This window comes from Pan paniscus, chromosome 2 (genome assembly GCF_029289425.2).
Source record: "Pan paniscus chromosome 2, NHGRI_mPanPan1-v2.0_pri, whole genome shotgun sequence".
Lineage (NCBI taxonomy): Eukaryota > Metazoa > Chordata > Mammalia > Primates > Hominidae > Pan > Pan paniscus.
In genome coordinates, this window is record NC_085926.1 from 44,204,604 (window position 1) to 44,229,961 (window position 25,358).

A 25,358-nucleotide genomic window follows, 5' to 3' on the forward strand; every position below is an offset into this window, starting at 1 on the left:
CATGTTGCCTTTACCTAGTTTTCCCCTATAATTACATCTTAAAGTATAAGAAGCAGGAATTTGATATTGATAAAATAAGTTTGTGTAGTTCAGTGTATTTTATCAAATATGCAGATTTTTGTGACCACCACTGCAGTCAAAGAGCTATTCCATCACCACAAAGATATCCCTTATGCTACCTCTTAACAGTCATACCTGTCTCCCTCCCCCAATAATTTCTATAGTTTTGGCATTTTAAAATGAAGATTCATAAGAGGTTGGCTAGAGGATTATTAATTGATAATTCTAAAAAAAAACAGCTTTAGTTTTACTGATTTTTTTTCCTATGTTGCTTTTTTGTTTTCAGTTTCACTGATTTCTGCTTTGGTTATTTCCTCCTTCTACTTAGTTTGGATTAATTTGTTGTTCTTTCTGTAGCTTCCTAAAGTTGCAGCCGAGGTCATTGATTTGAAACCATTATTATTTTCTAATAGAGGCATTTAGTGCTATAAATGTATCCATAAATACTGTTTCAGCAGCATCCCACTTTTAGTTGAGATAAATTGTGGATTCACATGCAGTTATAAGAAATAATACATAGATATCTATGTACCCTTTACCTAGTTTCTCCCAATTGTAATATATTGCAAAACCATAGTACAATATCACAACCAGAATATTGGCATTAATACGATCAAGATATTACAGAACATTTCCGTCACCACGTGGATCCCTCATGTTGCCCTTTGATAGTGCACACCTACTTTCTTCTCTCTTTCCTCCATCGCCCATTCCTTAACCCTGGACAACCACATATCTGTTCTGCATTTCTATAATTCGGTCATTTCAAGAGTATTATATAAATGGAATCATACAGTATGTAACCTCTTCAGATTGGTTTCTTTTTTTTTTTTCCACCTGGATAATCCTGTGGATATTCAACCAAGTCATTGCATATATCGGTAGTTCATTCATTTTTACTGTTTGGTAATACTCCATGGTATGAGTGTACCGTAGTTTGTTTAGCTATTTGCTCATTGATGGATATCTAGATTGTTTCCAGTTTGGGACTCTTACAGGATAAAGCTGCTATCTATAAATGTTCATGTACAGGTTTTTGTGTATCTATGTGTTTTAATTTCTCTGGGATAAATGGGCTGTAACTGCTGAGCTATATAGTAGTCGCATGTTAGGTTTTGACTTGGGTGAACTCATCCTCCAGATTACTCCCCTGCGGTTGGAGTCAGTTGAAATGTTTGTTCAGTTCTTTGAGTCTTAGCTGGGCTCTTTGGAATCCACGTTACATACATATAGTTCAGAGATCAGCTAGAGATTTGGGCCAAGTTATAAGTAGATTTGGGGGCTTTATCTGTTAGGCTTTCTCCCAGATTCCTAGCCTCACTTTCCAGTTTCTGATTTTACCCCAAACTCTGTTCTTCTGGTTCTTTGTTAGTAGGGCAAATTGTTGTCCTCCCCAAGTGGTTCCAACTAGGGCCTGCCCTTGGGTATACAGCCATAAAAGCAAGACATTTACCCAGTGGCATTCCATCTTTTTGAGTGTAGACTTCCCTCTAGGTTCTGCCTGCTTTTCATATCTCTCCAGGCTTTTCAGGTAGTTTAAAAATGTTTTATCCAGGGTTTATGGTTGTTATCTGCAGAAGAGTTACCCCAATAGGAGATTCTCTGCCATTTCTCAAAGTACACCCATTGTGAATTCTTTTGAATTTCATCAGATGGTAGCGTACTGTTCTTTACCTTGCTTAAGATGTTTTTCCTTTCAATGTATGTAATGATGTCTTGTTTTTATAGTTGTATAATTACCTACTATATGAATATAATCTAACAAGTCCCACTATTGATGGACACTTGGTTTGTTTCCATTTTTTTGCTATTTAAATATTGCTGCATTATGCATCCTTGAGCATAAGGCATTTTGCATATGTGCAAGCATTTTTGGATTAATTCCTAGAAGTGGAGTTGTCAAATTGTCCTTCATAGAGATTGCTTTGATTTATACTTTCAACAATATTGTGTAAGAATGCCATTTTCTCCCCACACACTAATTCATTATTAATTTTTTGTCCATCTGCTTATTTTTATAAATGACTTTATTTTAGTTTTAATATGCATTTCTCTTATGAGTCTAGTTAAACATCTTTAGAAGCCATTTATATTGTTTTCTATGAACTTGCTGTTTATGTCCTGATATGGTTTGGCCGTGGTCCCACCCAAAATCTCACCTTGAATCCACATAATCCCCACAATCCCTGCATGTCAAGGGAGAGACCAGGTAGAGGTAATTGAATCATTGGGGCAGTTCCCCCATATTGTTTTATGATAGTGAGTTCTCATGAAATCTGATGGTTTTATTAGCGTTTGGTAGTTCCTCCTGCATTCATTCTCCTTCCTGCCACCTTGTGAAGAAGGTGCTTTGCTTCCCCTTCACCTTGTGTAAGTTTCCTGAGGCCTCCCCAGCCGTGCTGAACTGCGAGTCAATTAAACCTCTTTCCTTTATAAATTACCCAGTCTTGGGCAGTTCTTTATAGTAGCATGAAAACGGACTAATACATGCCCATTTGCCCATTTTCTTCTGGATTTGATCTTTTTTACTTGTAGGAACTTTTCATGAAATAAACATATCTATTCTTGTCATATGTGGCTATACCTTTTCCTGGATTTCATTTGTTTTGACTTCGTTTAGGAGCTTTTCATCTTGTAAAAGCCTTTTATTTTTATTTAATCAAATATGTCAGTTTTCTTTTATAATAGGAGTTACAAGTCACATTTAGAGAAACCCTTCCCCATCTCAACATTTAAAATTTTCTCCCATATTTTCTTTTAGGGTTTTTTGGTGTTACTTACTATGTTTAAATTTTTTATCAAACTAAAATTTATCTTAGGGGAAGGAATATAGAAACAATGTAACTTTTCCTTATTTTAGCAGATGGCATTTTGTACTCTTTATTCTCTTAACATATGAAAATATTTAAAATATTTATAGTCAAACCATTGATATCTTACTTCATGGTTTCTGCCTTTGGTGTCACGCTTAGGCTTTCCCAACCCTCCAAATTATATACTCATTTATATATTTGATTTGTTTTGCTATTTTATTTTCTTTTGCTACTTTTAGAATTTATTTTTAATTTAATGAAATCTTTAATGAACCTAAAAGGTATTTTGGCATATGGTGAGTTAGGAGCACACTTATTTTCCATCCAATTAACTAGCCAGTTGTTCTACCATTTATTGAATCATTTCCTCCTAAATTTCAAGTGCCGTATTTAATATTTTCAAAGTTTTATGTGTAGATGTTTCTTTTCTTTTGTTTCATTGATTGCTAGTCCTTCCACCAATAGCATACTGTCAATTTTTTGAAAAATAGTAAGTAAAATATTAAATGGTAAAATATTTTTTGGTGGTTCTCTCTCTTGTATTTTTTTAAAGAGTGCTTTAAACTCACATTGTAGTTTTTTTAATGTATAAATTAATTTGGGGAGAATTAGCATCTTTAACTCTAGTATTCTCATCCAGGAACATGGTAGGTCCTCGGTTTGTTATGTTTTATGTTTCTCAGTTGATTTTTGTAGTTTTCTAAGAGTTCTAGGTTGTCTTCCAAGGCTTTTATAGTTATGGGTTTTACATTTAAGTTTTTAACCATCTCAAATTGATTTTTGCATATGGGAAGAGAAGGATCCAGTTTCAGTCTTCTGCATATGGCTAGCCAGTTACCCAGCACCATTTATTGAATAGAGGTCCTTTCCCCATTGCTTGTTTTTGTCAACTTTGTTGAAGATCAGATGGTTGTAGGTGTGCAGCCTTATTCCTGGGCTGTCTATTCTGTTCTATTGGTCCGTGTATCTGTTTTTGTACAAGTATCATGCAGTTTTGGTTACTATAGCCCTGTAGCGTAGTTTGAAGTCAGTAACATGATGCCTCCAGCTTTGTTCTTTTTGCTTAGGATTGCCTTGTCTATTCGCACTCTTTTTGAGTTTCATATGAATTTTAAAATAGTTTTTTCTAGTTCTGTGAACAATGTCATTGGTAGTTTAATAGGAATAACATTGAATCCATAAATTACTCTGGGCAGTATGGCCATTTTAATGATATTGCTCTCTCCTATCCATGATCATGGAATGTTTTTCCATTAGTTGATGTCGTCTGTGCTTTCTTTAAGCAGTGTTTTGTAATTCTCATTATAGAGATCTTTCACTTCCCTGGTTAGCTGTATTCCTAGGTATTTTATTCTTTTAGTGGATGCCTGTTTTTTCAAAAGTTTAATATTTGAACATGTATAACCTTCTTATGACTGAAAAATCATGATTTCAAAACAGCTACTTGTGAAATGTAAGTATAGTTATATTTAAAACACATTTAAATATTTCTTATGAAATATAAATTTTATGTTCATAAATACCACTTTAAAATAACTCAAAGCTCAAGCTTTTTTCTGAATAAAAAGAAACTCAACTTTAGTTTTACCTAATAATTTGAAATAGCAACTTGGGTAATTAAAGGGGATATCAAAACCTGGACAAATATTTTGACTTATATTAATTTTTCTCTTAAGCAGCAGTGGAAATTTTAAAGTCAGTATTCAGTATTTTAAATTATGTAGAGTAGAATTGTTTTTAGGGATTGGCCATAAACTAGTTATTTAATTAACATCTAATACATTATAATAAATCCAGTAAGCCTCATAGCTTAGTATGTAATACAGAGACCTTCACTTGTACTTATTTAACCATAATCTCTTCACAGCATAGATTTACAGACAAAGTGATTACCAAAGAAGAAAAAGAAAATATTTATGAAGTTTGCAAAAGGTCTGTAACATAATTCTTAATTACATAACTTAAAATAGTCACTCATCTAATTTATATCTTGAGTATGTTTTTTATTCTCTGCTGTTTATATGCTTGGGCTATATGCCATAAGCCATATATAGGTATAATTTAATTAATGTGTCAGATGTACTCAGGTATAAGGGGTATTGTAAATTACCTTAAAGCTGTCACTAAGTTTTTTGAGCCATTAAAATATTTTTTGAGGAAAGATAAGGAGTAGTGATAAAAAGAAAAAATGATGTATGTTTGACTTTTATGAAGATATGAGTGGCTGAAATCAGATTCACATTGCAGTTTGCAAGGATCTTACATAGTTGCAGCGATTCATACTAACAGTTATAGCACACCCACTGGAACATATAAAACCACCACATTTGGAATTGGAGGACACCTTAAAGACCATCTGATCCATCCTCCACCACCCTCATTTTGCATGTGAGGCAAGGCTCACCCAGGACAGGTGATGGATACATTTGAGGCTTTTAATGTTAAGGCAGTAATTTTCAAAGTGTGATCCTTGGAGAAGCATCATCATGTAGGAACTTGTCAGAAATTGAAATTATTGAGTCCCATCTCAGATCTCTGAATCAAACTTTGGGGATGGGCCTATCAATCTGTTTTTAACAAGACCACCAGCTGATTTTGATGCATGCTCAAGTTTGAGAACTGTGTTAAGGGAAAGACTGGGCAAGAATTAAATTGGCATAGAAGGTTTAGTTTGGTTCATGACCATTTGGAGATACTAAAGAAAAAGGAAGATACTAAAGAAAAAGCAATAAGATTAACTTTTTTTTCTGTTGAAATCATTTTGCTTACAAACTAACATAGTGTAATTGCAGACTGCAAAGGTTTATCAACTTGACTCTAGCATAGCGATCACCAGTTGACATTGATCGGTTAAGTCATTACATCACCATGGGCTTCAGTCATCTGATCAAAAATAAAAACTAGATCATCTCTTCCATCTATAAAAATTCATAATTTCTATTTCTTTGTTTATGTTGCCGCTTTTGTTTTATTTGTGGAGGACATACTGATAATACATAGTAAGTGACATCCCAAGTTGGGGAGAGAAGTGAATATCTTTATTTTGTGTGAAAATCTTAAATTCTACCAATGATACTAAATTTCAACTTTTATAAATATGGGTCCCTCTTCTTCCTATTTTTACTCTCCTCTGGCGCAGAAAACACAAGCTGAAAAAACTTATTAGAATTATTTTTAAGGTGAAGATTATAGTATCTGAATGTTGGTGTAAACCTCTCTCCTAAAAAGTAAATGCATTTGTATTTACTAATCAGCTCTGAAGTACTTCTCTCTCTCCCCTTACTTGAATTATTTTTCTAGATAAGTAGTGTCCTAATTAAATTTTTGTAAAATTGGTTATGTAGGATCTCACATATTAGAATACAATTAAAGCTGTTTAAATCAGCCACCCTGGAACAATAACATTTTTAATACCTTTTCCCCAGAGAAAGCACTCAAATCACTTTATAGGCTTATTGTGTATACTTTTCCTGAAGACTAATTTATAATTCATTTAATTGCATTATCAGTAGAATAATTTAATGACCTTTTCTGATTAGAACACTAACCTAACTCCTCCTCAGACCTTTTGTTTAGCATAGTCAAAAATATTTTGCTCTAATCTTAACCACACCACCCCATTCCTTCCTCTACTCCAACCACTTAAGAAGTGCTGGTTTTCTAGTTAAGAAGGCAGGAACAACCTATTGGAGATGCTGAAGAATTGTAATATATACAGGTATACCTTGGAGGTATTGCAGGTTTGAGTTCAGACTACTGCTGTAAAGCAAATAAAATGAGTCATATGAATTTTTTTGTTTCCTAGTGCGTATAAAAGTTATGCTTACACTGTACTTTAGTCTATTAAGTGTGCAATAGCATTATGTCTTTAAAAAATGTACACACCTTCATTTAAAAATACTTTATTGCCAAAAAGTTTTTACATCATCTGAGCCTTCAGTGAGTCATATTTGCCTGGATGTTGATGGCTGCTTACTGAATAGGGTGGTTGAAGATTGGGGTGAAGGTTGAAGGTTGAGGTGGCTGTGGCAATTTCTTAAAATAAGACAACAATGAAGTTTGCTGCATCAGTTGACACTTCTTTTCACAAAAGATTTCTCTGTAGCATGTGATGCTGTTTGATAGCATTTTACCAACAGTAGAACTTCTTTCAAAATCAGACTCAATCCTCTCAAACTCTACCTCTGCTTTATCAACTAGATTGTGTGATATTCTGAATACTTTGTCACTTAAACAATGTTAATGGCTTCTTCATCAGGAGTAGATTTCATCTCAAGAAACCACTTTCTTTGCTCATCCATAAGAAGCAACTCTTAATCCATTCAAGTTTTATCATGAGATTGCAGCAATTCAGTTACAACTTTAGGCTCCACTTCTACTTCTAGTTTTCTTGCTATGTCCTCCACATTTGCGGTGACTTCCACAACTAAAGTGTTTAATCCCTGAAAGTCATCTATGAGGGTTGGAATCAACTTCCTCCAGACTGCTAACGTTGATATGTTGACCTTCTCTTATAAATCACAAATGTTTTTAATGGCACCTAGAATGGTGAATTCTTTCTAGGTTTTCAATTTACTTTGTCAAGATCCATCAGAGAAATCACTATCCATGGCAGATAGAGCCTAATTAAATGTATTTCTTAAATAATAAGTCTTGAAAGTCAAAATTACTTCTTGATTCATAGATTGCAGAATAGATGTTGTGTTAGCAGGCATAAAAACAACATTCAGACTGGGCATGGTGGCTCACACCTGTAATCCCAGCACTTCGGGAGGCCAAGGTGGGTGGATCACGAGGTCAGGAGTTCACCAGCATGGCCAAGATGGTGAAATCCCGCCTCTACTAAAAATGCCAAAATTAGCCAGGCGTGGTGGCAGGCGCTTGTAATCCTAGCTACTCAGGAAGCTGAGGCAGAGAATTGCTTGAACCCAGGAGGGGGAGGTTGTAGTGAGCTGAGATCGCACCACTGCACTCCAGCCTGGGTGACAGAGCAAGACTCCATCTCAAAAAACAAACACAGAAAAAAACCAAAATATTCTTCTCCTTGAGCATGTCCAGCAGAGTTCTTGGGTGATAAGATACATTGTCAATGAGCAGTGGTATTTTGAAAGGAATCTTTTTGAGCAATAGCTCTCAACAGTGGGCTTAGAATATTCAGTAAACCATGCTTTAAACAGATGTGCTGTCTTGCAGGCTTTGATGTTTCATTTATAGGGCACAGAAAGAATAGATTTAGCATAATTCTTAAGGGCCCTAGGATTTTTGGAATGGTTAAAGTTGCCAGCTACATTATCCCTTAACAAGAGAGAGCCAGTCTATTCGTTGAATCTTTGTAGCCAGGCATTAACTTTTCTCTAGCTATGAAAGTCCTAGATGGTATCTTCTTCCGGTATAAGGCAGTTTTGTCTACATTGAAAATCAGTTTGTTGTAGCTTCCTTCATCAGTTATCTTAGCTAGATCTTCTGGATAACTTGCTGCAACTTTTCCATTAGCAAGTTGACCTTGCACTTCCTGTTTGACCTTGCACTTCTATGTTACAGAGATGATTTGTTTCGTGAAACCTCATGAACCAATTTTGCTAGCTTCATACTTCTGTAGCTTTCTTATCACTCTCAGCCCTCACAGAATTGAAGAGAGTTAAGGCCTTGCTCTGTATTAGGCTTTGGCTTAAGGGAATGTTGTGACTGGTTTGATCTTCCATCTAGATCACTCAAACTTTCTCCATTTCCGCAGTAAGACTGTTTCACTTTCTTTTCATTCGTATGTTCACTGGAGTAACACTTTTAATTTCCTTGAAGAACTTTTCCTTTGCATTGACAGCTTGGTTAACTATTTGGTACAAGAGGCCTACCTTTTGGCCTATCTTATCCGTCAACATGCCTTCCTCACTAAGCTTAATCATTTCTAGCTTTTGATTTAAAGTGATAGATGTGATACTCCTCCTTTCACTTGACTGCTTAGAGGACATAGTAGGGTCATAAACTGGTCTAATTTCAATATTGTTTTGTCTCAGGAAATAGGGAAGCCTAAGGAGAGGGAGAGAGATGGGGGAACAGCCAGTTGGTGGAGCAGTCAGAACACACACATCATTCATTGATTAAGTGTACCCTCTTATAGGGGCTTAGTTTTCATGGTGCCCTGAAACAATATCAGTAGTAACACTGATCACTGATCATAGAGCACCATAACAGATAAAATAATAATGAAAAAATTTGAAATATTGTGAGAATTACCAAAATGTGACACAGAGACGTAAGTGAGTACGTGCTGTTAGAAAAATGGCACCAATTAGACTTGCTCGACTCAGGGTTGCCACAGTCCTTCAATTTGTAAAAAAATAAAAATAAAAATAATTTTAAAAAAGAAATATCTGATATCTGCAAAGCATTACTTTAATGTTTAAAAATACATTTAAATTCTGATGTTAATTTTTCCTTTCACACAGCAAAGATTCTAGAAATGCAGACATTATGGTTGGCGAATGTCAATTTGCAGTACCAGTCCCGAAACCTCTGTGTTTATTAGTACCTCCTTTGAATCTAAGTGGTCGTCAAGAAGACACAATACTGAATACCTGGATGAATGGTACTATTTGTTTTCTTAATGAAATCCTGTTGGCTTTTGGTAATATAGAAACTAGGAGATTTTTCTACCAAAAACAAAAAACGATTAAAAAAGAAAAATGGAATCATGTAGAATATGTTAAAATTAGAAGGTTTGTGCACCTTTACTTAGTAATTTTTTTTTTTTTTTGAGACAGAGTCTCACACTGTCTCCTAGGCTGGAGTGCAGTGGCACAATCTCAGTGCACTGCAACCTGCACCTTCCCAGGTTCAAGCGATTCTCCTGCCTCAGTCTCCTGAGTAGCTGGGATTACAGGCACCTGCCACCATGCCCGGCTAATTTTTTGTATTTTTAGTAGAGACGGGGTTTAACGGTGTTGGCCAGGCTGGTCTTGAACTCCTGACCTCGTAATCTGTCCACCTCAGCCTCCCAAAGTGCTGAAATTACAGGTGTAAGCTACCGCGCCCAGCCTACTTAGTACTTTTGATGGAACAACGTGTGAAATATCTGTATTTATGTGATAGTGGTAGTACGAGTAAATTACAGGTTATATCTAAAATATATTTTGATGGAGTGTGTATATGTATTTTAGAACTTGTGTCAGTTTTTTGATAATTAACAATATTTTGAACAAAATAGACTACATTAAAGGATGAATTTAGAATCTGTAAAATCACATTGTGTAGCACACACCTAACTTTTCTATACCTACCCAGTACTGACTTCATGCTGCCTCGTGTTGTATACTATAACAGCAAGCCCATGATGGTCATGTGTTTTATCTTAAAAGTCTTACAGTTTTCATAATGCAAATTACTGTGAAGTTATGCAGCAAAAACTTCAGCTTGTTTCAGATTATAGCTGGATGCTGCCAAAGTAAAAAATAAATGATTTAAAATTAAAAATACTTTTATTTTTATTTGTTATTTTTATCTTTAGAAAAGAACATTTTTAAATGCCCTAGTTCTCTTTTTAAAAGACCAACATTAAGGGATATGATGCCTGGTGTATTAGTTTGCTTGGGCTGCCATAATAAAATGCCACAGATTAAAGGGCTCAAACAACAGAAATTTATTTTGCACAGTGCTAGAAGTTCAAGGCTAAGGTTCTAGAAGGGTTCATTTTCTGATGAGGGCTCTCTTTCTGGCTTGCAGATGGCTACCTTCTTGCTAAGTCCTCACATAACTTTTCCTTGGTGTGTGCAAGGAAAGAGTGTAAGCTCTGTGGTGCCTATTCTTTTTTTTTTTTTTTTTTTTTAGACAGAGTCTCACTCTGTAGCCCAGGCTGGAGTGCAGTGATGTGATCTTGGCTCACTACAACCTCCCCCTCCCAGGTTCAAGTGATTCTCCTGCCTCAGCCTCTCGAGTAGCTGGGATTACAGGCACGCACCACCATGCCTGGCTAATTTTTGTATTTTTAGTAGAGACGAGGTTTCACCATGTTGGCCAGGCTGGTCTCAATGGTCTCAAACTCCTGACCTCAGGCAATCTGCCCACGTGGGCCTCCCAAAGTGCTGAGATTACAGGTGTGAGCCACCGCACCAGGCTGGCGCCTATTCATATAAGGACATTAATTCCATTGATTCAGGACCCCACCTCTTTGACCTCATTTAACCTGATTAACTTCTATAAACACCCTATCTCCAAAAATAGTCATATTGAGGGTTAGGGCTTCAACATGTTAATTTTGTGGGGACACAGTTCAGTCCATCGCACCTGGATTTGTCACTAGTTTTCTTCCCTTAGAAATGTTTATTGTGTATAATATTTGTCTATTTAACTTAGAGACATATCATTTGAATACAGTGCCCAATGCTGCTATGTGAGGTTTTTAAGAAAGTTGTCTGCAGCTTATAGTGAGTTTAAAATTTTAAATTCAGGTCTGGAAATACTTGAGGGTACCTAAGATGTATATCATACTATATTTCACAGGAACACACATGGCAGCACAGTCTGTGAACTGAACATGAATATTTCAAAGTGAAACTTTAAAGCAGATAGTAGTGATCATCTATTTCATTGTTATGAAGAAAATAAGTTGTAACATATTGGTGTGTAATGCCACTCTAAATCATTTCTAGATTTCAGATTTCTGGGAAAACATTCTGTCCTAAAGCTGCAGAATCCTGAAACTTGTGAAATATTCAAGAGGGAAAAAAATGTGGGGGTAAGTCTACTTTAAAAAATAATAATAATCTGTCTCTTTCTCTTCCCCCTCCTTCTCCTTCTCCTCCCTCCTCTTCCTCACTTTCCTCCACTCCCTCTTTTATCCTCCCCTTAAAAAAATAATTTTATAAACCCATACTTTGGACCTTTTGATTGTATTTCCCTATCATCTTTTTTTTTTTTTTTTTTTTTTTGAGACGGAGTCTTGCTCTTGTCGTCCAGGCTAGAATACAATGGCATGATCTCGGCTCACTGCCCCTTAAAAAAAAAAAAAATTTCATAAAACCAATACTTTGGACCTTTCGGTTGTATTTCCCTATCCTTTTTTTTTTTTCTTTTTTTTTTTTTTTTGAGACGGAGTCTTGCTCTTGTCATCTAGGCTGGAGTACAATGGCATGATCTTGGCTCACTGCAACCTCTGCCTCCTGGGTTCGAGCCTCAGCCTCAAGATTCTCCTGCCTCAGCCTCCTGAGTAACTGGGATTACAGGCGCCCACGACCACACCCGGCTAAGTTTTGTATTTTTAGTAGAGATGGGGTTTCACCATGTTGGCCAGGCTGGTCTCGAACTCCTGACCTCGTGATCCTCCTTCCTTGGGCTCCCAAAGGATTACAGGCGTGAGCCACTGTGCCCAGCCTATCATCATTTTTTAAGCAGTTCCAGATATTATATGGATTTTGAATGGAGGTTTGTGGTAAGAGGTAGAAAATAAGTAGTGAGTTAGAGGATATTCACAAATAGTGTAAGAGGTTGAAAACAGCAGAGGGAGAACATCCAAAACAGAAAAAACAGGCTGAATAGTTTTCTGTGATGAAAGAGAAAGCTGCTGATATAAAGCAGTTTATGGGGAAAGTTTGTTGTAAAAAGCTTTAACTCTGTCATTTGCCTTGTTCTATTAATCAGAAAAACTAAGGAGAATTTTGGTTCTAATAAATGCATCTGAAATATAGTGCACATTATAATAGAATTAACTTTTTGTAAAAGCAGAGACAGGTACATGAAAGGGAAGAGGAATGTGTACATTTTTTTAAATATGTAAAGTATGTGGGGGCAGGGAGTCCATGGGATATTTCTGTTCCTTAGTTTTTCTGTGAACCTGTACCTGCTCCAGAAAAAACAGTCTTAAAAAATGAGACATAAAAGAGAATAACCTTGATGGAATATTTTACACAAAGATAAATTTTTTTAAAATCTAGACAAATCACTCTGAAATGATTTTTAAATTATTTTTGAAAATATAAATTGTTTGAAGTTTTATTTTTTCTTATTAAATTAGCAAACAAGTTATCTTGATACTCTTTGGAATATATGTTATTTGTGTTGCTTCAAATGCTGTCTTGCTTAACTATAGTAAGTGCTTTACAGTTAATACAGAAAGTGAATCTTTCTAATTTTCTAGGTGTTCCAGAAGTCCCTAGGGTTGATGATACCCTATAAATATTGCAAATTTCATTTTAATACATTACGTGGCTGTGAGCGACCACTGTGCAAGTTTGCTCATGTGCCTGAACAAGGGGATGAAAAGGTAAAACATATAAAGTCTTTAAAGTAGAGATTGTTTTAATAACTATCTCAGTCATGCATTTTAATTTAGATTTTCATTGACTCCTAATAGCATAGATGTGAGTTTTGCCTGCTTTTGTTCTTTATATAAATGGAATCATATGTGTATTCTTTAGTCTGTCTTCTTTTGCTCGATATTTTTGAGCAAACACCTATTGTAGATGTTTCTCATTGTCCTATAATAGTTAATATTCCATTTTATGAGTATATCAAAATGGAATATTGGGTGGAGCAGATTTGGATATTACAATTGTGATGCTGTCAGTGTTCCCCATGTCTTTTGGTGAACATATGTATACGTTCTGATAGGTTATACTTAAAACTGGAACTGCTGTGTCATAGGGTCTGCATATATTCAGCCCTAGTAGATAACAGCCAAATAGGTTTCCAGAGGGGTTTTACCAAATTACACTCTTACCAGCAATGTCTGAGAATCCTGGTTATTTCACATCCTTACCAGCTCTTGATATTATTAGCCTTTTGCATATAGCCATTCTGGTGGGTGGGTAGTGATACCTTCCCTGATGATTGATGAAGTTGAGCACTTTTCAATGTTTATTGGGCATTAATGGGATATGCTCTATTTGGAAATATACAGATATTTTCCCTATATTCTATGGGATTCTTTTTCTTCTCAGTCTACAATAATTAATCATATAATCTGTATACAAGTTCTTGGTTGTATGTGTGTATGTATATCTATATATATAAAATCATTTATTACTTTAGAAGTTGCCTTTTCACCTTTTGTATTTTGTTTTAATTTTTATTTTTAAATTACAAATTGAAAACTATAGTTTATTTATGGGGTACAGTGTGATGTTTTGATTTATGAATATGATATGGAATAATTAAATCAAGCTAATTAACATATCTGTCACCTAAGATACTTTTTTTGTGGCAAGAATATTTGAAATTTACTCATAGCAATTATGAAATGTGCATTATTATTTGCCATAGTCACCACTCCATACAATAGATATCAAAGAAAAAAAAACTTTTTCTTCCTGTTTAATTGAGGTTTTGTACTATTTGACCATCATCTCCCCATTCCCCTAACCACCCTCCACCCCTGTCCTCTGGTAACTACTGTTCTACTCTCTGCTTCTTTGAGTTTTAGATTCCATATGTAAATGAGAACATATATGGCATTTGTCTTTCTGTACTTGGCTTATTTCAGTTAGCATGTTCTCCAGTCTATCTGTGTTATGGTGACAAAACTTCTTTCTTTTTATAAGGCTGAATAGTATTTCATTGTATATATATACCACATTTGCTTAATCCATTCATCCATTGATGGACACTTAGGTTGATTCCATACCTTGGCTATTGTGAATAGTGCTGCAATGAACATAGACGTGCAGACATCTCTTCAACATACTGATTTCAAATCTTTTGGGTAAATACACAGAAGTGAGATTGCTGGATCATATGGTAATTCTATTTTTAGTTTTTTGAGGAATGACCATACAGTTTTCTATAATGGCTATACTAATTTACATTGCCACCAACAGTATACAAAGATTCCCTTTTCTGCACATCTTCACCAGCACTTGTTATTGTTTGTCTTTTTGATAATAGCCATTCTGACAGATGTCAGGTAATATCTCACTGAGGTTTATAATTTGCATTTCTCTGATTCATGATGTTGAGCCTTTTTTCGTACATTTGCCATTTATATGTCTTCTTTTGAGGAATGTTTGTTCAGCTCTCTTGCCCTTTTTTTTTGAGGCAGAGTCTTGCTCTGTTGCCCAGGCTGGAGTACAGTGGCACGATCTTGGCTCACTGCAGCCTCCACCTCCTGGTTCAAGCGATTATTCTGCCTCCACCTCCTTAGTAGCTGGGACTACAGGCCTGTGCCACCAAGCCCGGCTAATTTTTGTATTTTTAGTAGAGACACAGTTTCACCATGTTGGCCAGGATGGTCCCCATCTCCTGACCTCATAATCTGCCTGCCTCGGCCTCCCAAAGTGCTGGGATGACAGGCATGAGCCACTGCACACAGCCTCCCTTGCCCATTTTTAAATTGGATTACTTGTATTCTTTCTATAAAGTTATTTGAATTCTTTATATATTTTAGATACTAACCCCTTATCAAATGTATGGCTTGCAAATATTTCTCCCAACCTATAGGTTGTCAAAACTCAATCTTAACCAAACCAACAACTATCCTCTAATGAGGGACTTACCACCAGATTGTGCCCAGATAAGGCAAACACCTAGCTATAGCCATTCAAGTAATTTCTCTACTTTGTTTCCACATTCAGTCTATAAGAAATCCCACTGTTCACACTGTTGAAACAGAGCTCTCTGAACCTCTCTAGTTTGGGGTGCTTCCTCATTCGTGAATCTTTTAATGCTCAAATAAACTCTATTAAATTTATTTTTTCTGAAGTTTTTCTTTTAACAGAAGTCAAAACAAAGTTAGCAGGGACACACTGAAGCCTTTCTGTGATAAGGCTTAAAAGGTTAGTTACATGGTGGTAAAAGGCTATATTCTAGAAGACCTCTGCTAAAATAAGAACTCTCTAATATAGCAAGAGCCAGAGTTTCTTACATCTTCTTTTTGTTTTCAATCTCTTTTCCTCTTTACACTATATTCTCTACTCCACATTCAGAATTATCTTCCTAAAATATGGAACTAATCTAGTCAATAATAAAAAAGTCTCCCTTCTGTATACAAAATAAATTCAAATTATTTAGTTTGGCATTCATCAACTTACAATCACTTGTCAGTGTATTTGTCAAATTTCACTTCCCACTGATGTACCACCCCCCATGCTCCAATCACACCATCCTCTTCATCCTTTAAAACCCAGCTCAAAGCCACAATAATATGTGGCAAGAAAAGACTATGCACTAAGACCACTAAGATAAGTAAGATAGGTCCCAGCTATCAAGAATCCCATTTGGCAGAGAGACACACAAGCAAACAAATCAATATTATTTAATATAAAGGATGTGTTGTAAAATATGAGCAGAATATAGATAGGCAAATTATTAATTCAAACAAGTAAGATCAGAAGAAGCTTCATAGAAAAAATAAAAATATATTCATGAGTGACTTACCATATATGTCAGATTCTGTTTCAAGTGCTTTACGTATATTAACTGATTTAATCCCCATTTTCTTTGATGATGAAAATGAGAGGCCCAGCGCGGTGGCTCATGCCTGTAATCCCTGCACTTTGGGAGGCCCAGGCGGGTAGATCACCTGAGGTCAGGAGTTCAAGATCAGCCTGGCCAACATTGTGAAACCCTGTCTTTTTTTTTTTTTTTGGCAAGGCACAGTGGCTCAGGCCTGTAATCCCAGCACTTTGGGAGGGTGAGGCAGGCAGATCATTTGAGGTCAGGAGTTCAAGACCAGCTTGACCTACAAAGTGAAACCCCATCTCTACTAAATTACAAAAATTAGCTGGGCATGGTGGTGGGCGCCCAGCTACTTGGGAGGCTGAGGTAGGAGTATCACTTGAACCCAGGAGGTGGAGGTTGCAGTGAGGCGAGACTGAGCCACTGCACTCCAGCCTGGGTGACAGAGCGAGACTCCCTCTCAGAAAAAAAAAAAAAAAAGAAAAGAAAAGAAAATGAGAGCCAAAAAGAGTTTAAGTAAAAGAAACATAATAATAATAACTACGATTTATTGAATATTTACAACATGCCAGGCACAATGCTAAGCACTGAAAAGGCACAAAATGGAAGTAAAGCCTTAAATTTTTTTTTTTTTTTGAGATGGATTTCTTGTTGCCCAGGCTAGAGAGCAATGGCACAATCTCAGCTCACTGTAACCTCCGCCTCCCGGGTTCAAGCGATTCTCCTGCCTCAGCCTCCCAAGTAGCTGGGATTACAGGCGTGCGCCAACACGCCCAGCTAATTTTGTATTTTTAGTAGAGACAGGGTTTCTTCATGTTGGTCAGGCTGGTCTTGAACTCCCGACCTCAGGTGATCTGCCTGCCTCAGCCTCCCAAAGTGCTGGGATTACAGAGCCACCGCACCCGGCTACCTTTAATTCTTTTAAGTGAGAGATGACAGTTCTTATTTTGTACCTCCACTGGTAGGTTTTTTTTTAATTGCTCTTGATTCATAATATTTTACATATTTATGGGGTATATGTGATATTTTGTTACATCTATGTGTGTGATATTTTGTACATGATGTGGCGAAATATCCCGTACCCCATAAATACATAAAATTTATTATTATACATCCACACAGTTTACATGCATAGATGTAACAAAATACCACATATACCCCATAAATATGTAAAATATTGTGAATCAAGATCATAATGATCAATCAAGTCAGGGTATTTGGTGTATCCATCACCTTGAGTGTTTAACATTTCTATGAGTTGGGAACATCTCAAATTCTTCTAGCTACTTTGAAATACACAATACATTGTTGCTAACTATAGTCATCCTACACTGCTATCAAACATTAGAACTTATACCTTCCAACTGTATGTTTATACTATTTGACCAACCACTCTTTTTCCCCCTCCTACCTACACATTCTTCCCAGCCTCTGTATCTATCATTCTACTATCTACCTCAATGAAATCAACTTCTTTAGCTCCCACGTAAGAGTGAGAATATGGTATATGTGTCTTTGTGCCTCCTTGTTACCACTTAACATACTGACCTCCAGTTCATCCATATTGCTGCAGACTACATGATTTCATTCTTTTTTATGACCAAATAATATTCTATTGTGTATATATACCACATTTTCTTTATTCATTGATCTATTGATGGACTCTTGGGTTGATTCCATATCTTTGCTATTGTGAATAGTGCTGGAATAAACATGTGAGTACAGGTATCCCTTTAATTTACTAATTTTTTTTTCTTTGGATAAATACCCAGTAGTGGGATTGCTAAATCATATGGTAGTTTTACTTTTAGTTTTTTAAGAAATCTCCATACTGTTTTCCACAGAGGCTACGCTAATTTACATTCCCACCAACAGTGTATAAAAGTTCTTTTTTCTCTGCATCCTCACCAACATTTGTTATTTTCTGTCTTCTTAGTGATAGGCACTCTAACTGGGGTAAGATGATACCTTACTGTGGTTTAGATTTGCATTTCCCTGATACATAGTAATGTTGAGCATTCTTTCATATACCTGTTAGCCATTTGTATGTCTTCTCTTGAGAAATGTCTGTTCATGTCCTTTGCCCACTTTTTAATGAGATTATTTGCTTTTTTTGCTGTTGAATTGTTTGAGTTCCTTGTATATTCTGGATATTAGTCCTTTGTCACATGAATAGTTTGCAAATATTTTCTTTCATTCAACAGGTTCTCTTCACTGTGTTTGCTGTGCAGAAGCTTTTTGGTTTAATATAGTCCCATTTGTCTTATTTTTTGTTTTGTTGCCTGTGCTTTTGCAGTTTTTGCCATAAAATCTTTGCCTAGACCAATGTCCTATAGTATCTCCCCTATGTTTTCTCCTATGGTTTTAGGTGTTAAGTTTTAATCCATCTTGAGTTGATTTTGTCTATGGTGAGAGATAGGGGTCCAGTTTCATTCTTCTGAATATGGATATCTTAATTTTCCCAGCACCACTTATTGAAGAGGGTCCTTTCCTTAATGTATGTTCTTGGCGCCTTTGTCAAAAATCATTTGGCTGTAAATAGGTAAATTTACTTCTGGATTCTCTGTTCTATTCCATTGGTCTATAGGTCTGTTTTTATATCAATACCATGCTTTTTTGTTTACTGTATCCTTATAATGTATTTTGAAGTGAGGTAGTTTAATGCCTCCAGCTTTGTTCTTTTTTTTTTTTTTTTTTTTTTTCAGAATTGCTTGGCCTATTCTGGCTCTTTTTTGGTTCCATGTGAATTTTAGGGTTGTTTTTCTATGTCTGTGAAAAATGACATTGGTATTTTAATAGAGATTACATTGAATCTGTAGATTGCTTTGGGCAGCTTTTTTGTTTTTTTGTTTTTTTTTTAGACGGAGTCTCGCTCTGTCGCCAGGCTGGAGTACAGTGGCGAGATCTCGGCTCACTGCACCCTCCGCCTCCTAGGTTCAAGCGATTCTCCTGCCTCAGCCTCCTGAGTAGCTGGGACTACAGCCACATGCCACCACGCCCAGCTAATTTTTTTGTATTTTTAGTAGAGACGGGATTTCACCATGTTGGCCAGGATGGTCTCGCTCTCCTGACTTCGTGATCTGCCTGCCTAAGCCTCCCAAAGTGCTGGGATTACAGGCATGAGCCACCACACCTGGCCCAGTATGGTCATTTTAATGACATTAATCCTTCTAATTTATAAGCCTGGGATGTCTTTCCATTTGTTTGTGTCCTCTTCAGTCTCTTTCATCAGTGCCTTGTGGTTTTCCTTGTAGAGATCTTTTACCTCATTGGGTAAATTTATTCCTAAGTATTTTTTTGTAACTTTTATAAATGGGAATACCTTCTTGATTTCTCTCTCAGCTAGTTCATTATTGGTGTATAGAAACACTATTAATTTTTGTGTTTTGATTTTGTATCCTGCAACTTTACTGATTTATTCATCACATCTAAGAGTTTTCTGGTGTATTCTTTGGTTATTTTTAAATATAAAATCATATAATTAGCAAAGAGTGACAATTTGACTTCTCCAACCTGGATGCCTTTTATTTCTTTCTCTTGCCTGCTTGCTCTGGCCAGGACTTCTGGTACTATGTTGAATAGGAGTGGTGAAAGTAGGCATCCTTGTCTTGGTCATTCAGTATGATGTTAGCTGCAGGTTTGCCTTATATGGCTGATAGAGTTTGGATATTTGTCCCTGCCCATATCTCACATTGAATTGTAATCTGCAATCCTAAAGGTGGGGCCTGGTGGAAGGTGTTTGGGTGATGGGGGTGGATCCTTCATGGCATGGTGCTTTTTTCACTATAGTGAGTGAGTTCTCATGAGATCTGGTCATATAAAAGTGTATGGCACCTTCCGCTCCACTCTCTCTTGCTCTCTTGTTCCTGCTTTCACCATGTGATGTGCCTGCTCCACCTTCACCTTCTGCGATGATTGTAAACTTCCTCAGGCCTCCCTAGAAGCTGAGCAGATGCCAGCACCATGCTTCCTGTAAAGCCTGCAGAACCATGGGCCAATTAAACATCTTTTCTTTATAAATTACCCAGTCTCAGATATTTCTTTATAGCAATGCAAGAATGACCTAATAATACAATGGCCTTTACTATATTGAGGTGTATTCCTCCTGTGCCTAGTTTATTGAGATTTTTATCATGAAGGGATATTGAATTTTATTAAATGCTTTGTCTGCATTTATTGAGATGATCATATGGTTTTTGTCCTTCATTCTGTTAATGTGATATATCATGTTTATTTATTTGTGTGTGTTGTGCCAAACTTACATTCCTAGAATAAATCCCACTTGATCATGATGTATTTTTTTTTATGTGCTGCTAGATTCAGTTTGCTAATATTTTGTTGAGAATTTTTGAGTCTGAGTTTATCAGGGGTATTGACCTATAGTTTTTACTGTTGTTGTAGCCTTGTCTGGTTTTGTTATCAGGGTAATGCTGGCATCACAGAATGAGTTAGGGACAATTCTTTTCTCTTCCATTTTTTGGAATAGTTTGAGGAAAATTGGTATTAGTTCTTCTTCAAAAGTTTGGAATTCAGCAATGAAGTCATCTGGTCCTGATGCAATCTCATTACTTGTTTTTGGTCTGTTCAAGTTTTCTGTTTCTTCCTAATTCAATCTCAGTAGGCTGTATGTGTCCAGGAATTTATTCCATTTCCTCTAGATTTTCTACTTTTTCTTGTATAGTTAGTTGTTCATAATCATCTCTGATGATCTTTTTATATTTTCATAGTATCCATTGTAAAGTCTGCTTTTTCATTTCAGATTTTATTTGGGTCTTTTCTTTTTCTTGGTTAGTTTAGCTAGCAGTTTATCAATTTTGTTTATCATTTTGAGAAACCAACTTTTCATTGTGTTGATCCTCCTTTTTTTTTGTCTCTATTTTTTTCAGCCGCACTCTGATCTTATTTCTTTCCTTCTACTAGTTTTGGGTTTGGTTTGTTCTTGCTTTCCTAGTTTCTTGAGATGCATTGTTAGAGTGATTATTTGAAATCTTTCTACTTTTTTAACATAGGCATTTAATGCTATAAACTTCCCTTTTAGAATAGTTGTTGCTATATCGCATATATTTTGGTATTTTGTTTTCTCATTTGCTTCAAGAAATTTTTGCATTTTCTTCTTAATTTCTTTCTTGACCCGATGGTCATTCAGGAGCAGGTTGTTTAGTTTCCATGTATTTGCATAGTTTCCAGAGTTCCTCATGTTATTGATTTCTAGTTCTATTTTATTGTATCTGAGAAGATACTTGATATGATTTTGATTTTTTTAATTGCTGGTTCGTTTTGTATTCTAACATATGGTCTAAAAAATGTTCCATGTGCTGATGAGAAGAATGTGTGTTCTGTAGCTGTTGGATGAAATGTTCTGTAAATGTCTGTTAGGTCCTTTGATTTAATGTGCAGTTTAAATCTAATGTTTGTTTGTTAATTTTCTGTCTAGATGTTCTGTCTAATGCTGAGAGTAGGGTGTTTAAATCTCCAACTATTATTGTATTGGAGTCTGTCCCTCTCTTTAGATGTAATAATATATGCTTTATGTGTCTTGGTGCTGCATTGATAGATGCATGTGTTTTAAGTTGTTATATCCTGTTGCTGAATTGATCCATTTGTCTTTAAATAATGACTTTATCTTTTTTGTTATTTTTTTACTTAAAGTCTGTTTTATCTGATAAGTATAGCTGCTCCTGCTTGCTTTTGGCTTTTGTTTGCATGGAATATCTTTTTCCATCCCTTTACTTTCAATCTATATGTGTCTTTACAGGTGAGATGAGTTTCTGGTAAGTAGCATATCATTGGATCATGTTTGTTTAATCCATTTAGCCAATCTATATCTTTTAAGTGGAAAGTTTAACTCCTTTACATTCAAGGTTATTATTGATGTGTGAGGGCTTATTCCTGTCATCTTATTAATTGATAACTGGTTGTTTTGTATATCCTTTGTTCCTTTCTTTCTCTCTCATTGCCTATCTGTAGTGCTAACATTTGATTCTTTTCTCTTTCTTGTTTGTATGCTCTGCTTTATCAGTAGTGTTTATATTTACATCATGGTAGATATCATTCTTTTCACTTCTAGGTGCAGGATTCCCTTAAGCATTTCTTGTAGGGCTGGTGTAGTGGTGATGAACTCCCTCAGCTTTTGCTTGTCTGGGAAAGACTTTATTTCTCTTTATTTATGAAGGCAAACTTTGCTGAGTATAATATCCATATTTTCTTTTAGCACACTTTAGATACTTCATCGTATTCTCTCCTGGTCTGTAAGGTTTCTGCTGAGAAATCCACTGTTAGTCTGATGGAGATTTCTTTATAAGTGACTAGATGCTTTTTTTTTTTTCCTTTCCTTTCCTTTTCTTTCCTTTCCTTTCTTTTTTTTCCCTTTCCTTTCCTTTTCTTTCTTTTCTTTTCTTTTTCTTCTTTTATTTTTTTGAGACCAGGTCTTTCTCTGTTGCCCAGGCTGGAGTGCGGTGGTGTGATCTCAGCTCGCTGCAGCTTCTGCCTCCTGGGCTCACGTGATCCTCCCACCTCAGCCTCCCAAGTAGCTGGGACTACAGGCATGTCACCATGTCCAGTTAATTTTTCTATTTTTAGTAGAGTTGAGATTTCACCATGTTGCCCAGGCTGGTCTCGAACTCCTAGACTCAAGCAATCCACCCGCCTTGGTGGGTGCTGAGATTACAGGCATGAGCTGCTGTACCCAGCCTGTTCTTCTTTTTCAAAAGTTATTTTAGCAGCCCACAGCAGTGATGGTTGCAAATAGTAGAATTTGTCCTTCTGGCATGTGAAAATGTGTAGCCATCTTTCTGGTTCTGGTGGGGGCGCTGAGTCACTGCCATTGGCTCCCACCTTAGCCCTGGCAGCAGCAGCTGCAGGCCAGGAATGTCAGTGGGGCTCCAGGGATTTTCCATTGGGCCCCAGGGCAGGGTTACAATCTGTGGGGGCTGGGCTCCCAAAATGGCACCAGGGTGTTGTTAATTAGCAGCTTTTTTAGCAGCTACTTAGGACTGAGGAGTTTGTGGGACTGAGCATGAGCTCTTCCTCTCTGGAGCAGTGCTTTTCCAGGCAACCCCCTACGTTAGTCTCAGGACCCACAAGGGCCAAGGGACTCTGTCATGGCTAGGATTATAGGAGTCTGCAGCCAGAGTGTGGACCACTGGGGGTCTCTCATTTACGCTTTCCCTGTATTAGGGAGCCTCTCTAACTCCACTAGTAGGTTTTAACCCTGATGAGATTCTTTCTCTGTATAAGACAAGCAAACTAAGCAAATGCATTTTCTTCTACTTTCTAGCAAAATCCCACTGAACTGCATCATCCGTTTGGCTCACCATGCCATCACTTCTCCACTGAAGTGGCTGGTCCAAGGCCAGGTCTTCAGGCATTTAATACCCACTGCAATGCTATGGTAGTCAGAAACCCCTTTTCACCCTCTTAAAAGTATCTTTTGAGAAATAGAATTTCTTCATTTTTATAGTCCAATATTTCATTTTCTTTTGTAATATTGACTTTTTGCATCCTGTTGAAGATCTTTGCCAAGATCATGAAGATGTTCTATGTTTTTCCTTTAAAAGTTTGTTTTACCTTTTGCAGAATCAAATCAGCTAGAATTGATTTTTGTTTATGATATAAGAAGAGAATCAAGATACAATTTTTTCCCATGTGGATCTTCAGGTGACACATTACCATTTATCAAAAAGACCATCTTTTCCCCACTACACTACAGTGATACCATGTTATAAATCAGCTGACTGTATATGAGTGGGTCTGTTTCTGGGATCTCTATTCTAATACATTGGTCAATGTGTTTATCCTTGCACCAGCAAATGGTTATTTAAAAAATAACATAAGATTTTTGTAATGAATTCAATATGTACTTCAAATCTGTGAGTTAACCAAACATCAGCTTCTTTATTCCAATCCTTTGAGATCATTTAAAAATTTCAATATAAGCAAAAAGATAGGATTGAAATGTGTATAGTTCTTACAGAATATTTTAAAAAGGTAATTTTACATTTTTCGTGACTTTTGCAGGTTTGCATGGATGTGTTTAAGAAATATATAAATATCAATGAACTGTGTTTGCTACAGCGTGCAGGTATGAAACAATTAAATAATTAGTATGAAGCTATTAATGTGTTGTTTGAAAATAGTTTAAAAGTAAATTCAATAATTTGTAAGTTTGAAAACTGAATGCCTTACCCAAGAGTAGCTCTGTTGGCCTAAGAAAGGATTGAAAATAAATGAGATATTTTGGTTAATAAAAAAATGATAATCTACCTAACACTGTCATTCCCTTACACATTAATGTTTTCATGACTTACAAATTTTATTTATAAGTGTAAGATGGAGAAAATGGTATTGTTAATTAGTCTTTAACTCTATCTAAAGGGATTTTTCAGAAGCTGACTCTTTCCTACTTCTTCATCCTTCTTCTCTTTTTACATTTACCTCTTGTAGCCAGTGTACCATCCAGTAAGTTCTGTGCAGTTCCCTATACATGCCAGGCTGTGTTCAAACTTCAAGGCTACTATTACCACTTCTCTCTGTCAGAGATGCCTCTGGTTCCATCCCATTTCCTCATGGCAAAGGAAAGGCTATTCGGCCTTCAGGGCTAGGTCATAGGAAATAGGATTACCTCCTCTATTAGGCCCTTATCTGATTCCACAACCCCATCCCATTCTTTGCCACCTTCTCCCCATACTAATAGTGAGCTGCAAGAGGACAGACACCATGCTTAATTTATTTATATTTGTCACCCTGACACAACCACCAAAGCCACATAGTAGATGTGGTAATAGAGCACTTTCACTTCATATATTTCTGCTTGAGATCTCATTCTGCTAAAAAAAAGTCTCTGACAGGTTTATTGTTTTGTTTTGCTGGTAATATCATTCTCCCCAAGGATTAAAGGAAACACCTAATGGAATTGCTAGTCTGAACTTAATATAACTATAACAAAGCAGTAGTAGTTAAGGTGAAGTAATAGATACCTATATGGGAGTATACTTGTGACCTGCGGGATTTTGATAGCCAAGGAGGAGGAACTATATAGGTTAGATATGGATGAACTTTTAAATTCCAGAAATAATTCCATAACATGAGATGTGGAAGGAAAGA

At 36.3% G+C, this 25,358-nt stretch overlaps 1 protein-coding gene across 2 annotated transcripts in view; it reads left to right on the forward strand.

The window, feature by feature from the left end:
• TOPAZ1 (testis and ovary specific TOPAZ 1) overlaps window positions 1–25,358 on the forward strand; it is a 90,554-nt gene that overhangs the window by 15,727 nt on the left and 49,469 nt on the right. For both annotated transcript variants that reach the window (XM_003809306.6, XM_055109756.1), the window contains 5 exons: window positions 4,741–4,805; window positions 9,320–9,459; window positions 11,519–11,604; window positions 13,003–13,128; window positions 24,273–24,336. In XM_003809306.6, the coding sequence (XP_003809354.2) occupies window positions 4,741–4,805; window positions 9,320–9,459; window positions 11,519–11,604; window positions 13,003–13,128; window positions 24,273–24,336 (481 nt within the window). The remainder of the gene's footprint in view (window positions 1–4,740; window positions 4,806–9,319; window positions 9,460–11,518; window positions 11,605–13,002; window positions 13,129–24,272; window positions 24,337–25,358) is intronic.